Here is a 16,028-nt window from a genome sequence, read left to right on the forward strand (position 1 = left end):
CTGATCCCAGGACCCCAGGATCACGACAAGCCAAAATCAAGAGTCAGCCATGCCACCGACTGAGCCACCCAGGCAGCCTGGTACAGCTTTTTAATCACCACCTTTCAGAATGGAGTTAGATGCTGTTCTTCCATTCGACAGATGAGGAACTGAGGCTCAAAGAACCCAAAGGCCCCACGGCGGGTGAAAGCGGGGAGCTGGGCAGGTCCCGGGTCCGGGGCCCATCCACAGATGCCCGTGCACGGACCTGGTGGGAGGGCGAGGGCCACGGCGCCTGCTCTGGACCAAGCCGCAGACTTGAGAGCATGGCTGTGGGGCACACCAGCCTCCGGGACGCGTGGAGGTCACTGCTCCACCTGCAGGGGAGGCCGGGAGGCCGCGGGCAGGGACAGCTGCATCGTCTGCAGGGTCTCGTGCAAACCGAGCACGTGGGACCCCCTTTTCAAACATTGAGAGTTCTAAGACGGTGACAGCAGAGCCTGAAGCCAAGCGTGGGTCCTTTTGAGTGTGGGGCTGTGTGGCCACACAGGCCACTGGGAAGGCCACTTCTGCGAGGAGAGGCGGGGAGGACCCTGGCGAGGGAAAGGCCAGGGCATTGCCGAGTGCCTAGGAGAGACGGCGGAAAAAGAAACCCAGACTCCTTAGTCAGATTTATTTTCCTCTAATCAGACAGTTTAGCATTTCAAAGTTTTGCATTCTACACTCTTACAAACTTTGTTAGCATCAGAAACACAAAAACATCGCAAGACCTCAAAACACAAATAAATACCAAATAAAACCACACACGATATACAGTAAACAAAAATATAAAACATAATAATGCTATCAGAAAATCAGACATGTTGTTAACTCACATTAACAACATGATTATTGCTGAGCAATAACATACTGTCTTTTTGTTGTTTTTTCTTAGAAGAGCAGAAACACACAGGACGTGAATCACTGGTCACAATCACTTGGAGTGTCAAGATGGGTCCTCACAGCGAGCGGTTACTACAGACGGCAATTTTTAAAACAGGCAGATTAAAAATACAGAGTCAAATGGGAGATTGGCCTTCTTTGGTCTTTGTTTTTGGGTAATAGAACTGAACGAAGAGGTGTGCCATCAGAGAAAGAATGCAATTCTAAAAACCTGACACAATTGTCTACATGGATTCACACACTTCCTTGATCACAGATGTTATTTTATAGGTAATTCTTGTAGAAATCCTTGGAAAGAATGCCGGCTTTTGTGTTTACCAATTAACTCGTTTAGTTTGCTGTTGAAGGTTATCTGACTTGTCTACTAGGGTACTGAGTTATAAAAACCAATCACCACTAACGGCAGAGGAGTGGTACAGCCTTCCTGGACTTGAACCTCTTTTTCAATGTGAGAGTTCACAAGAGACTCCAGATACAGCAGCAGCAGGAGAAACGAAAGGCAAGCATTGCTAGGTGCCACTGGGCCTCCTCAGACCGGACGAACCACCTGCGCCCGGGACGCACGGCTGGGACGCTCCCTTCCCCCGCGGGCCCCAGTTCCCTGGTGACAGCCTGCCCCGCCCCGGGGCAGACAGTGATGACGAGACGGTAGCCACACACGGACCTCATCTGACTTAGACCCCAGTGGACATATTCTACTTTGGAGAAAATAAAACTGCCGAGATTTGCAAACTGAAGACAGAACCATGGTCTTGGGCTGGGAAGCTGATTGGGTGACAGACCCCTCGTTCGCCTCTCAGACGCTCACAGGTGCAGACGAGCGCCTGGAGCTCTCCCCAGCTCTCCTCCGCAGTCTGAGAAAGATCCGGACCAGAAGTAAGAAAACGGTATCTTACAGCTCTGCTGACGACCCAGAGCAGAGGGATGCGCTTCGGAGGCCTGCGGTTGGGGCAAGAGGTACCGGGAGGAGTGTGACCTCCCGCCCGCCCCGCGCAGACGTTGGTGCTGGTGGGCCTCCGTCGTGCAGAGGAAGGAGGAGGTGTGCACCCCCCAGGGTGTGAGCTGCAGAGGGGTCCTGCCACTGCCCGCCTCCCTTGGGCTGACAGGGAAAGGGCCCACTGCGGGACCCTGCCGTGTGGAAGGGTCTGTCCAGACACCCCTTCCTCTACCGGCTGTGGCCCTCCAGCCGCAGGACGCCAGGCCTGCTGTGGGTGACCACGACACTGCCCGCTGATGACGGCTGCAGGCCTCACCTGGGACATGTGGTGAGGGACACGAGGACCCTGCCTCACCAAGGTGGGCCCCAGTGGTCGAGGGGAAGCCGCGGGGGCATCCGCGGTGCCAGAGGGCCCCCCGGAACCTGGCCGGCACGCGAAGGGCCCGGTGGCGGCCACCACCGCGGAGGACAGGCTGTCCCGCGCTCCACAGCCCCGTGGGGTCACAAGGCGAGGAAAAACTGCATCGCGGCGGGAAAGGCAAGGCGCATCTTGGCCCAGAGCTCCCTCGCTCCACCTGCGGCCTCGCAGACGCTGCTCTGGGAACAGGCTGTGCCCTGGGGCTGGGGCAGCGGCCCCCACGGTGCCTCCTCCGTCCACCCACACAGCCAATCACTCCCAGAGCGGCAGCAGGTCTCAGAACAACTCACAGGAATGCCTACGGTCTCCTCCGTGTTACCCACGGGCCCCGGAAACTGGAAAACCCAACTTCTAGAAGAGGCCCAGTGGAGCGGATTCCAGCTGCCAGGTGCCACTGGGCCACGCAAAGCCTCCCAGCATCTCGGGCAAAGGCCCTCCCTCCCGCCGACCCCGCCGTGTACCCCCAAGTGGGCGCCCACCCTCACAGTCAAGCCCGGCCCGGGCGCCCCCCACCCCGGCGGCCTCCGTGGTCGGCGCAGAGTGGACCGGAGCGCGTGTCCGAGAACCCCACGAGGCAAGCAGAGACGGGGAGCGGTCTTTGCGTCCAGTACGCAGCTGACCGGCAAGCCGACTGGCTCAATTCGCGCACAAGGCTCGGTGTTGGTTTCTCTAAAGCAGAACAGTTCCGTCCCATGGGGATTTTGTCACTTTCAGGAAATAGGAAAGTGCAGCCAATACACACTGCGTGCGACATGTTTTGTTTGTGGCTGGGACCCCGTGAAGCCAGGAGGGCCGGCCACCCCGGGGCCACAGCCGAGGCCAGCCCCGGGCGGCAAGCACCAGACCAGGGCACGGAGCAGTCAGGAAGGAAGCCACGCCAGGGGCGTCCATCAGGGCAGCACCCCCCGCTCAGGTCCTTCAGGATGCTGCAGTCCAGACAGTCCCAAGTGCACAAGAGGGAAGAGGTGCACGGCGGCCAAAAGGCGTACGACCCCGTTAACAGAACTGTTTTCAAGCCACAGGATGAAGCTTCCGCTGTGGCCCATCCTCATCCCAGGGGACGGTGCCAGCCGGTGATGCCATGTCCTATGGGCTCCCTGGGAGGAGGCCAAAAGGGCCCGTCATCTCCCACCAGGAGCGTGTCTGGGAGGGGCTGCTGGGAAAGTCCCCCCACCACGGGACAGAGGCTTCCAGAAGTGCTCCCAGGTGGCCCACCCCCAGAAGAATTCCAACCAGGAGAGGCAAAGTATTGGTTTTTTTTTTTTTGTTTTTTTACCAGACTGAGATGTTGCTTATCTCAAATTTGTTAATATTGTCCATACTTTTTGTGAAGGGGGAGGAAGTTGCAGGAAAGCCACCCGAGGCCGGGCAGGGACCACCTGGCGTCCTCTCCCCACTGGGTGTCCAGGGTAGAACCAGGGCAGGGTTTGGAGGATGTCGGGGACACCTTCAGGGTAACAGGGGTCCCGCAGCACCTGCAGGACGTCCTTCCTCTATGAACGGGGACACACGACTCCTCATGGACGGGACCGAAGACACAGACTCGCCCTCAAAGCAATGGTGGGGGGGGCAGGTGGAGAAAATAAAAAAGATGAATACAGCGAGCACTGAACTGCGAAAGGGCGTGGCAGGTGCTGGGAACCAAGGAGGTCACTTATGGAAGGGGACGGTGTGCGCCAGGAGGGCACTTCCAGCAGGCACTGGGGCGGAGGGACGCCCAGGGCAGATGGCAGCACCAGAGACACGGCGGGCCACCGGGCACCAGCCCAACCGTCCCCGCGCGACCACGGGGGAGCCCAGAGGCAGGCAGTCTGAGTGCGCGGCCCAGCTGGCCAACCACGGGTGCGTCTTTTGGCTGAGCGGCACAGATGCGGTGGGTCCCACACACTGGTTTTGCCCAAGAAGCACCTGTCACGTGTAGCACCCATCAGTGGTAAGAGCACCCATGGAGCACGGTGCATAGCAGAGGGGCACAGGGAGGCAGGGCTCCGGCTTCTAATCACAGTTGGACCATTGAGAGAAGGTAAACGGTGAGCTGAGGAAATGCCGTCTGGGCAGGCGCAGACCGGGACGGTCCCGAGACCACCCTTCCCGAGAGAACAGTGGTTCCGGGATGCTGTCAGTGAGCCTGGGCGGGCCCCCCAAGAGCGGTGGTCTCTGGAATGCTCAGAGGGTTCTGCTCCGTGGGGGTGGACTCCCACGACCCGGGGGGGGACCCGGAGAGGTGCTGTGGCTACCCTCCTCCTGCCCCGGGGGTGGGAGCATGCCCGTGCTGGGGCCGGGCGGCTCAGTTTGGGGGCCCAGAGATTCAGAATCTGTGATAATTGAGCAGTGGAGGCTCCAGAAGCTGAAGATGAGCCTGGCTTCCTCAGCAGGAACCGGGCTGTCTGAGGGCCCTTGAAGAGGCAGAGATCTAGTGCTCGAGAGAAAAGTCAGGTTAAGCGATCACCTTCTAGAGTTACAGTGAACACAAAGCCAGGGTCGAGAAGCAGCAGGTCACGTCTAAGGCACATGTACAGTATGCCCCACCTCTACGCAATGTTGCCTTTGGAGATCGTTAACAAAACGCAGCAATGTGACAAGATGAAGAAACACACCTGCTGTGGCCTCCTCCAGCACGAGCCACCTGCCCACCCCCGGGCACTGGACACTGAAGGTCAGAGTTGTCAGCAATAGAGAGCGTGTCTGAACACAGGGGGCAGAATTTTAAAAGCCTACAGGATTTTGTTTAGAACTCCAAAGTTCAACAAATGCCCTATTTTAGGGTGAAAACAATTATAAATCTGAAAATGATGCACAGCATCCATGAGCAGTTTCCCTTTCATAGTAATTTTGAAGTAGTGTCATTAACTACGACAGATATTGAAGGTTTACATTTCTAACGAGAAATAACAGCAGATTGAATAGTTTCTTTCCTATCACAAGTGATAACCAGTGTTTGATATTTTACATTTTCTTCCAAGAAATATCAGTCTATCAATGTTTTAAAATAAAATGTTTGCAATAACAATTATCTTAGAACTTTAAATTAAAAAATGATTCTGAATTTAGACTTTCAAAAAAGACCTAGTTGTACTTCAGGGTCTTCTGACAAACAAATTATTAAAACAGAGACCAGATGAGGCCTTAAAAATAGACAATATACTATATTTGAAACAAGATTGCACTCTTGAATTTTAGAATATATCAGAATCGCATTATTATTTCATAAATTCTTCTTTTACTTAACATGCTGACATGTCCAGCTATTCCCAGGTGTGTGTGTGTGCATGTGCGTGTGTGTACATGTGTGTGCATGTGGTTTTTTTTGGGTGTTCAAGTTTAAGGAAGAAAAATCATGGTTCTTTTGTTTAGCATATATGTTTTCCACCTTAATTAACTAGATCTTTAAAAATGAAAATGAAAACCTTCTCTGACAGCAGTATTTATCACGTCGAAGGATAAATAATTCTTCAGAGCGGAGTGTTGCTAGTCTATTAGAAAACATGTCCGGTGTGTCCTCACGCGCGGCTCCTCCCGCCGGCCCGCGGCCACCTTCTGCTGCTTCCTCCTTTCCACAAGGTCCTTTTCTGAGCACGAGGACCTCGATGGAGACAGCCGGTTCAAACCCCCCAGAGGAGTTGCCTTCTGCTCAATCCACCTCCCCAGTGACTTGTCAGGGGTCCGGCAGATCCGAAGTATCCACTATGACTTTAATAAAAATGGTATCATCTTTAATATATGTCCCGTTTTCTAGCACAGTTTGGGCCACAAACACTGGGCAGCCAGAGGCAATATTCATCTCCCCGGTGGGCTTCTTGAAGCTGCTGCTGTTGGGGTCCGGCTTGAACGCATCTCCCAGGTGACGCCGAGACGACCCCTGATCCATCAGCATGAGCGTCACTTTTTGCTTGAACGGCCAAGGAAGCAGAGCATCGTACTCTCCACGCATGATGACAAAAAACAGCGACAAATGCGTCCCCTTCCCCATGCCATCCCCATTCAGGTAGACCCTGGCACACATCTTATAGCCAAAATAGCCCGTGTAGAAAGGCTGGCTGTAAAGAGACAGGGTCTTCCCCATGACAGCTTCCTGCTTCCGCCGCTTATAATCTCGGATCTTCCAAATCAGCACGCCATTGTAGCTGGCCGTCTCCAGGACCTGGAAGCGCAGGTCCATGTCGGCCAGGCGGATGTCGTGGACGCTCAGCATCTGGTCGTGCCGGCTCAGCTGGGACTCCAGCAAGCCTGCCGTGGGTGAGGAGAGACGGGGTGAAGGAGGCCAGTGAGTGTCAGGAAGGCGGGAAGAGCCCATTCCTAGCACCGGCACTAACGAAATGGGCTTCTGGGTAGAAGACAAGCACCTGTACGTGTCCCGAAAAATGGGCCTCAGATCCCTGCCTCGTTGGCCCCCCACACCCACGGCCACAGCCTGCTGGGAGGCAACACCTGGGGGACCCAGGGCACATCACCGCAGGGCCCTCTCTCCCACAGGGTGCCCTCAGAGCCCCACTGGGGGCAGGGGAAGGCCAGCTTCCTGCTCACACGCCCCTGTCTTCCAGCCTGATGCTCAGTCACCTGTGTCCCGCACAGCCTCGCACCATTCCCGTCCTTGGCCTAACCCGATGGGGGGTGCGGGCGGTGGGTGTTGCTATAACCTCAGTTCTTCTGCACCATTAATCCTTGTCATGCAAACATTCAGAATATTCACTCAGTCCCCAAAGCAGCTTCTAGATATCAGAAACACACTGGCTGAGCACACTGCAGGGTCTTGTGCTCACCTGCTTCTTGTCACTTCTGTCCCTTGGGCCTCTCCCTCACCTCCCCCCACCCTCCCGGAAGCCCTGCCCTCTGCCTGGTGTCCACCCTACACCTCCTCTCTACCCTGCTGGCGTCACACGGAGGGGCGGTGTCTAGGTGGGAGACGTTTCTCTCTCAAAGGCATCTCTGGCTGGAAAGTCATCACACCTCTGAACGAGTAATCTCTCACTAGAAATCACTGCTTAAGGTGGTGTGTGCCCAACGTACCACCTACCCACCGGCTCAAGCCCCCAGACCTGGCCGGGCTGGCCAGGCTCCCCAGAACAGACCAGGAGGCACGCTGCCCGCTCCAGACCCCTCCCTGACCTCCCTGCACCTGCCCCCGCCACCCCCACCTGTGTTCCGCGCCGCCTGTCCTGCACTCTTGTCCACGCTCTCCAGCTCTGTCACTCGGTTCTGGAGGGATTCCACGCTGCTCTTCATGCTGTCTGCTTCTTCCCAGTTCTGCCGGAAGGGACGGATCTCTTTGTCCAGCTCTTTCAGTTTCTCCGCCTGGCTGTCTATCACTCGCTTCCAAATCAAAGGCATCAGAAAGGTAAAACACAGTTAGAACTCCGCAGACTGTGCTACCGCCCCAGACACCAGCTGGTTAGGAAGGACAGCCGGCCCAGAGCCAGCCCCACGCCAGCTCCCACGCGGGCATCTCACCGGTCGCCCAAACACATCTCAGGGGACGCAGGGGCCACAGGTCCCTAGCCCAGAGGAGGGGGCCAAGGCAGAGAGAAGCCTCACCTGCCAGCTGCAGGGCACAGGGCCCACACCACTCTGTCCCAAGCCTCAGGTGCAGGACCCTGGAGCCACACCCATCAGCCGCCAGAAGGTCTCCGTTTCCTAAAGGGCCAAGCCATCTCCAGGGGCCAAACAATGTGGGTCTCCCACAAGGCTGCCTGACCCAGGGCTGGAGGGGTCACCCTCCCTCTGTGGCTGCAGGCAGTGCCCCAGGACCCTGCTGGGTCCTGAGAGACAGCAGCCACCACCCGGCCCCCCGCTCCAGAGACCCGGCATCTGCACACGGCTGGCTGCAGGAAGAGCCCGGACAGCGCCTCTTCAGACCCTGGCTGAAACCAAGAGGCCGATGCCTAGGAGTGGGGCTTGCTTCCCCCATCCACACGATGCTCAGTGCCCTGTGCCCAATGGGCACAGAAATACTACTGACAAACATGTGGCTGTTGACAGCAAGGCTGCATTTCATGCTATCTTAATTTAAGTAATTCAGAAAGCCTTTTTTTTTTTGCAGAAACACGCAGACCATTTACAACAATAAGCAAAGGGTAAGACTCACACTCCAGCCTGTTTTTAAGGACTGGCACGCCCACCTGTTGGAAGAAGCTGGAACCTAAAGGGTTTTCACTTCTTTTTAAAGGTTCTATTCATTTACCTGAGGTGGGGGGCGGGGAGCGGCAGAGGCAGAGGGAGAAGCAGGCTCCCTGCTCGGCGGGGAGCTCGATCCCAGGACCCTGGGATCATGACCTGAGCCGAAGGCAGACGCTTAACCGACTGAGCCACCCCCAGGCATCCCAGGGTTTTCACTTCTAAAAAGGATTTGCATTTTTTGAAGTGAAGCTCATGAAGGCTGGGTGGTCTGGCCACCAGTGAAGCCGTGAGTAACTGGGCCGCCTCTGAAGCTTCAGGCCACACAGGGGAGAGCCCCAGGGCCTGCTGAGTTCACTTCTCCTTTCAGAAGCCTATTTTTAAACATTCAGTTTCAGCACCTTTGCTGGCTGTTAATAACCACCAAGGAACAAACATGGTAGGTTTGGGTTACTTTTTTGGGGGAGAACTACAGTGTTACTCTTCCTCTTCTTTCCAAGAAAACCTGGTATTAGCTAACATTGAAAAAGCAAAATGGTTTCTGTAAAGAATACCTCTTCCCACACTGATGTCAATTTGTTTAGATCCACGTGTCTGGAGGCGTATTTAATTAGTTCGCAAAGTCTGGGTTCTGGGGACAGTACTATTGGCCTCACGAAACACCCAAACCCATAATGTATTTCTTTTATTTATTTTTTTTTTTATTTATTTTTTATTTATTTGAGAGAGAGAGAATGAGAGAGAGCATGAGAGGGAGGAGGGTCAGAGGGAGAAGCAGACTCCCCGCCGAGCAGGGAGCCCGATGCGGGACTCGATCCAGGACTCCAGGATCATGACCTGAGCCGAAGGCAGTCGCCCAACCAACTGAGCCATCCAGGCGCCCCCATAATGTATTTCTGATGAGCATCTGCTACTCCACCCGCTCAAGCAACCAGCTGAGCTAACGTGGATACTAGTGCGTTTAGGAGGGAGGTTAACGGAAACCTAGGTCATCAGTGGCGGCTCTGAGAGATGCCATTCTGTGGCCTGGTCCACATCGAGTGAACTGCACGGTGGCCCGGGACAAGCCACGCATCACCCCTCAGGCTCATGCCCCTGAGATAAAGTGGGGGTGACAAAGAGGTGCCTCCTCCCCAAGACCGGTGCTGTGCATGGGGCGATGGGTGCAAAGGCACATGGAGATCTCAGGAACAGAACTGTGGGTGTGAGAGGAGGACTGCCGTGGGGGCCCCGGGCGCCAGCTCAGTGACACAGAGTCGGCACGTGGGGGCGGGGGGGGGGACACATGCACACACTTGCACACACTCACACATGCATGGACACGTGCACACAGACAAGGCTCCACCAAGTCACTTAAAAGGAGCCCTCCCCCCCACATAGCAAGGGACAATGTGTAGTTTTAAACACTCGTCTCCTTTGTATAAATGGCACAGAGTCAAGCAGAGCACTGATCTCAATCAAACTTTCTCTGCAGAATGCAGTAAACATGATCTCCTTCCTCAAGAGCGGTCTACACTCAGCTGCTGTCATCTTTCTATAAAAATAGATCTTAAATGCAGGTGTAGGAAAAGAACCTAGGAGCTGAGAGACGGTACAGACTGCAGGAGAGGTAAATAAATCCTAATCAAAAGATTAGCTGCCAGAGCATCAATTCATCAATGTCATGCACAGTGCACCCGAGGGCTTCAACTACCGTCTCTCTTCCTGTCCCTTGCACCGCTCGGGTGACTGGGACCTCTGTACCAAACACCGTGCCAACGAGACCGTGTGGGGGTGGTGCAGGGGCCGGGTGGCCCGCACGGCTTCAGTCCTACACTCCTGACTGCAGGAATGGCCAGCTCCTCTTGTCTCTGCCAACAACAGGGACATGGGGAGTAAGCGGACACTAAAAAAAGTGGTCTTTTTTTCATGAAGAAAAACAGGTTGTTTAAAAAGTATAATATTAAGAAACTGCCCTTCCTGGGTCAGCAAAAGCAAATACTCTCTTAAATTCCACTCCCTCTGGCCAACTCTGATCGCATCCCTGACCACCGTGTACATCTGGGGCCCTAAGGGACTCTACACTTTATGTGTTGCCAACGTCTCTGGGATTTTAGGGTCTCCTAGAGGATCTGACAAGGAAAGAGATGATACAGAGAGTAACATGTCTGTTGTCACCGTGGTGGTCCGATGCACAGGGCTGGGGGAGCACGGGAGGGGAAGGTGACGGGAAGGGTTTGGGATGAGGAAGGAATAAAGAGGGGCACAGGTGAGCCAGGCTCAGGGTGGGGAAGGCTCTGAGGGACCGGGGAGAAGTGCCCCGGGGCCAAGCGTGCTTCACAGATGGCCAAGGCCTCCGGGGGCCAGCCACAGAGGTCTTCCACCCACGCTCCCCAAAGACTGAGAGCCCCAACTCTGTCGCTCGGGCCAGCCCCACAGTGAAGCACAGGTGAGCTGCCACCTTTCCCGTCACACAGTCACCCAGATGGGTTCAGTCTACAGATGCCGCTGCGGGGGAGCAGTGTGCCATCCTGACGCACTCAGTAAGATCAGGCGTTGCATGTCCAGTGTCATCGGAGTCTCTTTCTTTCCACATAGTCTGTTTCCCTCCATGCTTTTCTCTCCGTGGAGAAGAGTGATGGCAAGTGGCTGCCCTCCTACTTAGGACCCAACAGGGGCACGAACTGTGTGGCTGCTCAGCCTCCGCCGCGCTGGGCGCCAGCAACCCGGTTTCCCCCTTTCTTTCTGACTTAGAGCTCGGCGGTTTAGTCCCTCACTGAAGTGTTCAAACATACATCACACACGGTGCAACGACTGAACTCTACTAAAAAGTAAATTAGGGGCGCCTGGGTGGCTCAGTCGGTTAAGCAGCTGCCTTCGGCTCAGGTCACGATCCCAGGGTCCTGGGATCGAGTCCCGCATCGGGCTCCCTGCTCGGCGGGGAGCCTGCTTCTCCCTCTCCCACTCCCCCTGCTTGTGTTCCCTCTCTTGCTGTGTCTCTGTCAAATAAATAAATAAATAAAATCTTTAAAAAAAAACTAAAGTAAATTTAAATTTTTCACCCTGGGAGAAGGGGATGTGGAGGATGCATGTAATGACATCAGAGCTTTCAGACAAACCCCCCAATGACCTCATTATGGAGATCCTAATTTTTCTGGTTACAAATGACAATGCATAAATGAACCCTTCGGTTGTTATTTTTAACAGGTGGTTTTCTAGCATTGCTTTAATTTCTGTGTCCTTTCCACGCACCTCTCAGAGCCCCAGGCCAGCAGTATGTTGCTGGTAGCTCGGAGCCGAGTGGGGCATCCCGAACTACATTCCCACGGGCACTCGCCAGCAGGGGGCTTGCTGGTGTTTTATGGGATGTACTTTTCCTGGCTTGATTCAATACCAATGACTTGTACCTTTTCTAATACAATCTATTATAATTTCATTGTGTTTTTCCTCGTCTCTGGACAACCACAAAGTTTTAACACAAATGAAATTAATTTCATACATCTCTATGCATCAAGCCACTAGGACTAATCTCTGACGTTAAAATGGGAGGAAAGGCATTCTCAGAGACGCTGTGACTCTGAGCTCTTGGAAATAATTTTTTAACTTCCAGATAATTTAAGGAAACGCACCTAAGTAAAAGCACAGCAAAGGCATTTTGGAAACATGTTAGTGATTCTTCCATGGGTGTGTGAGATACACGTGGGAATCAGTGTACAGACACACACCATGAGGAAGCTAACGTGCAGGGAAGATCTACAGGAATCACACACTAACAGGTACCTGTGTAGATAACAAACGAGAAGCGACATCTAATGAAGCCCCTTACAGAACAGCAAAGGTTTGCATGCTTGTTTGAGGCACATCTGATCACTATGGTGAGATAAAGTGCGGGGTGTGTGTCACTAGAAAATCCAGAACAAACAGATCGGCTTCACTTCACTTCAGGAAGTGAAACTTTACACATAACTACTCTTGAACAATATGAAATCTTAAATAATAATAAAAACAGCTAGTTTTTTTAAAACACAGGCTTTAAGTCTTAATTCACCAACAGTGAATCAAAGACACATAAGAGAGGCAGTGGGCTTGCTTTCCAGGGAAAAGCAGGGAAGAAACAGCCGCCTGGGTCTTTCTCAAGTCTTCACTTAAGCAAGAGAAACAGGTCGTCTGTTTGACAAAAGTCGGGGCTTTTGCTCAAACACCTTACTGAGAAAGTCTGGAAGGAGAACACAGACATGCTCCTCTACCCTTTGATCCAGCCACAGTCTTAAGCTTCTTACCTGTAAATGAAGTATTTTGGATTCATTATTTCGGAGCATTTCCTTTTGTCTCTCAATTTCAATTTCAAAGCTACATATCTGATTGTGCAAACTTTGTATGCTCTTGTTTTTCTCTACACTTTCATTCTGTAGCAAGGAAACCTGAAAAAGAAATTCTTCAATTAAGCAAAAAGTGGTTTTATTAATTAATCACAATTATAATGATAGTACTTACATTTCCACAATATAGGCCTTCTACTAGCTAACTGGAAGACGTTCCAGGAGAAAAAAAATCCCTTCATACAGGAAACTGAAGTCCTGGTAACTTAACAGGAAATCCTACACATTGCCTCCCAGTAATTAACTAAGATGAGGCAAAGTATTTCAGAATGAATGGGACACACTTTCTAAAGTTTTTGCTGAAAAGCAATAAACCTCTTACCAGAGTGGCTTTCAAACTTGACCAGGAAACACATTCTCACATCTCACCCGTGTACAGACGTGTGTGTGTGTGTGTGTGTGTGTGTGTGTGTGCGCATACCTAAGAAATAGGGATCGCAAAACCATCCTTGCCCTAGTCATTTCCATGCGACCTGGTACTTTCTCTTTTATTCTAATTTACTCTAGAAAGTACTAGTTGCAACCCACTAAATTACTTCACTTCCACCAGTGGGCCACATCGCGCATTCTGAAAAGCTCTCCCAACACAAGGGGAAAGCACAGTGAGAATAAAACAGCTATGTATGTGCCCACTTAATCCTTAGGGCCGACAACTAGCCCTGCAACAGAGACACGGAGCTGCAGAGTCCGTGCGTGCGGCCTGTGGCCTGAGAAGACCCTCCACAAAACTCAACATATTCACCTGCCATGCTACGTCAGCCCCAGGAAGGGCCTGCTGGGGGGGCAGTTCTAAGCTCACCACTGACCTTTTCAAAATATCTTTTTGAAAACTAACTAGCTCCCAAGAACACACTTACACTGGTCTTAAAAGCCCTCGGGTGAGGAGTCCGAGGGCAAGTCTGACAAGGCTGCCTTCTCACAAAACTTCTCCATGGGGCACTCTGGCCCTTGGAAAGGCCCCTGGGAAGATGTGTCTGTGCGCGGGCGCGACTGCCGCCCCCGAAGACAGCAGGCTCCATGAGGGACGCTGTGCCCCGAACACCAGCCAACACCTAACCTGACAGCCCAAGGGCGCTCCAGGACAGACCTGGGTGTGTAAAGCACGGACTCCTGATGTCCCTGCAAAGAACCACCTGCCTTAAGACAGGCAACCAAGCAGCGCCTTTGGATACAGTCTGTTTCGTCTTAGAACAAATGCGTATTTACTAAGGAACCTGCAACGTCTCATGGGCAAAAGAACACTTCACTTTCCTAGGATTTTACTTAGCACCTGGACTTTCCTCTCTAAAATACACTCTCATGCCCCCGGACTCCTACAAGTGATGCAGACAGGCCATGTGCGTATCCTGAGGGCAGGTCTGCCTTTTCCAAAGTTATGGCTCACTCATTCCCATCTCTCAAGCTGGACATGATTCCCAGACTCTTCAGTCTCACACCCAAAAAAAGAAAAAGCCTGCATGCATGCCAACCCTTTTGATAAAAAATCTCAGTAATACCTCCAAAAACAATGGCAATTTTTTTCTATAACAGAACAAGCGACCTGAGGATGAGCAGAAGCATTTCACATTAATGAACACACATCATGCCATATTAAACTCTTAATTTATTAATTTAGGGGCCGCCCTAGTTTAAATTTTCATTTATTTACTTATTTATTTTAATGAAAAAATCCACCTCCCAAGCGCCTGCAGATCCCAGCTTTCACCCGTCTATCAGGTAGACATGACATGCATGGGAAAATCTACCTGGCAGGGGTGTTTCCAAGAAAACAGCAGAACATCCCCACGGCAGATGAAAGCAGGAGTCCCCCTGTCCTTTCCTGAGACCCTCCTCAGTGAGAACAACATTTACTCCAGCCTATTTTGGTGGGGCACTCCATATTTCCCTGTAAGCTTCCCTAATACAGAAGATGGGTGTTTTTAAGTCCACATTTTACAAAATAGTTTTTCCTTAATTTGACATGAACGTGATGGATCAGAGTTTTTGAACCAAGTCAAACATCCTATTTTCCACTACACATGAACAAAATAACCTGAGAGATTCCAACTGAGTAATTCTATGAGAAATAAATTCCCATTTTAAAAAAGATGAGTATCTCCATTCTTTGTCTAGCCTCTGCCTCTGGGCTCAGTGAAGAGACAGGCACCTTCGTGTGCACACACACAACACCGCACAGCCCAGGCTCGGCTGACCTGAACGCCTGGGCAGGGGTCCATTCTGCTGGGCAGAGTCAGGAAGAGACCAAGAGGGCAAAGATTTCGAATCTGTCAGCTGCAGTGCACGGCGACGCATCCTGCTCTTGCAGGTGCTCGGCGTGGCCAGCGATGGTTCCAACGCATGAGGTGTTTGCAGGGCGAGAAACCGCTGTGGGCCGTGCACAGGCAGCCACCGTGCTGGGTCCCCGCATTTCCACGGACACAAACCACTCACGTGGAGTGGAGCACGCATGATGAAGCAGGGTGGGGAGAAGAACACAACCGAGGGATCACCCTCTGCGCGCATTCGTGGGGGCTCAGCTCTGGGAGCAGACTTGGCGAAGGCGCCTTCTACGACTGTCCCGCTGGACAGCCACACCCCTCAGAACCGCGAACTCTTAGCTGATTAGTACAGCTGGAACAGAACCAATGCATTTTAAACGAAAGCAAGAACCTTTTTCCTAAGTGAGAAGCAGAGTGCCGACGAGAGACAGAGAGCCCTGGCATCTATGCCTATAATTTTTTAAAAAGCAGAAACAGAACACATTCTTCAAGCAGAGGGGAAAAAAGACTCACGTAAACCATCATTAACTCAGAGTGACTACTATGTGTTCATGGGGAGTTCACAATGACTCTTCTCACACACATTTTATGTCCCCGTTGACGAGGACCCCCTCTGCCGTACTTGTGTGTGTACGTGTGACAAGTCAACCGTTCTGTCGCTTCTCATCTTCAGCATAAACATTTGTATTAAAAAACTATGTCAGTTCATATAAGTCTCTTGATTAAGAATTTTAGACTTTTTCAAATACATTCACATTTTAAATTGGTTGGATTTCATACTGGAAACAAGGTCTTCAGATCTCTACAAATCTTTAGAAAATAAACATCAATTCCACCGGTTTCTCTAATTCATCTCGGTACCTTCCTACTCCAAATTTTCTATAAATGTTTCCCGAATATTGAAATAAGTTTTTATTTTTGTATAGAAACCACAATGAGAGATCCTGTTATAATTCCTTCTCTATCAATTCTTGGAGGTCTTCATGTTTTTCTCATGAATAGAGGGCCCGGCCCAGGTGAACACC

The 16,028-nt window shown here is 52.1% G+C and overlaps 1 protein-coding gene across 8 annotated transcripts in view; it reads right to left on the reverse strand.

Moving 5' to 3' along the window:
* Positions 1–638: 638 nt before the first annotated feature.
* Positions 639–16,028, reverse strand: part of TRAF3 (TNF receptor associated factor 3) — a 116,979-nt gene continuing 101,589 nt past the window's right edge. For all 8 annotated transcript variants that reach the window (XM_081829870.1, XM_081829872.1, XM_081829871.1 and 5 more), the window contains 3 exons: positions 12,647–12,787; positions 7,412–7,586; positions 639–6,503 (listed from right to left, as the gene is read on the reverse strand). In XM_081829870.1, coding sequence (XP_081685996.1) covers positions 5,932–6,503; positions 7,412–7,586; positions 12,647–12,787 — 888 coding nt within the window. In that variant the 3' untranslated portion in view covers positions 639–5,931. The remainder of the gene's footprint in view (positions 6,504–7,411; positions 7,587–12,646; positions 12,788–16,028) is intronic.

This window comes from Leptonychotes weddellii, chromosome 9 (assembly GCF_054177405.1).
Source record: "Leptonychotes weddellii isolate Sample4059 chromosome 9, ASM5417740v2, whole genome shotgun sequence".
Taxonomy (NCBI): domain Eukaryota; kingdom Metazoa; phylum Chordata; class Mammalia; order Carnivora; family Phocidae; genus Leptonychotes; species Leptonychotes weddellii.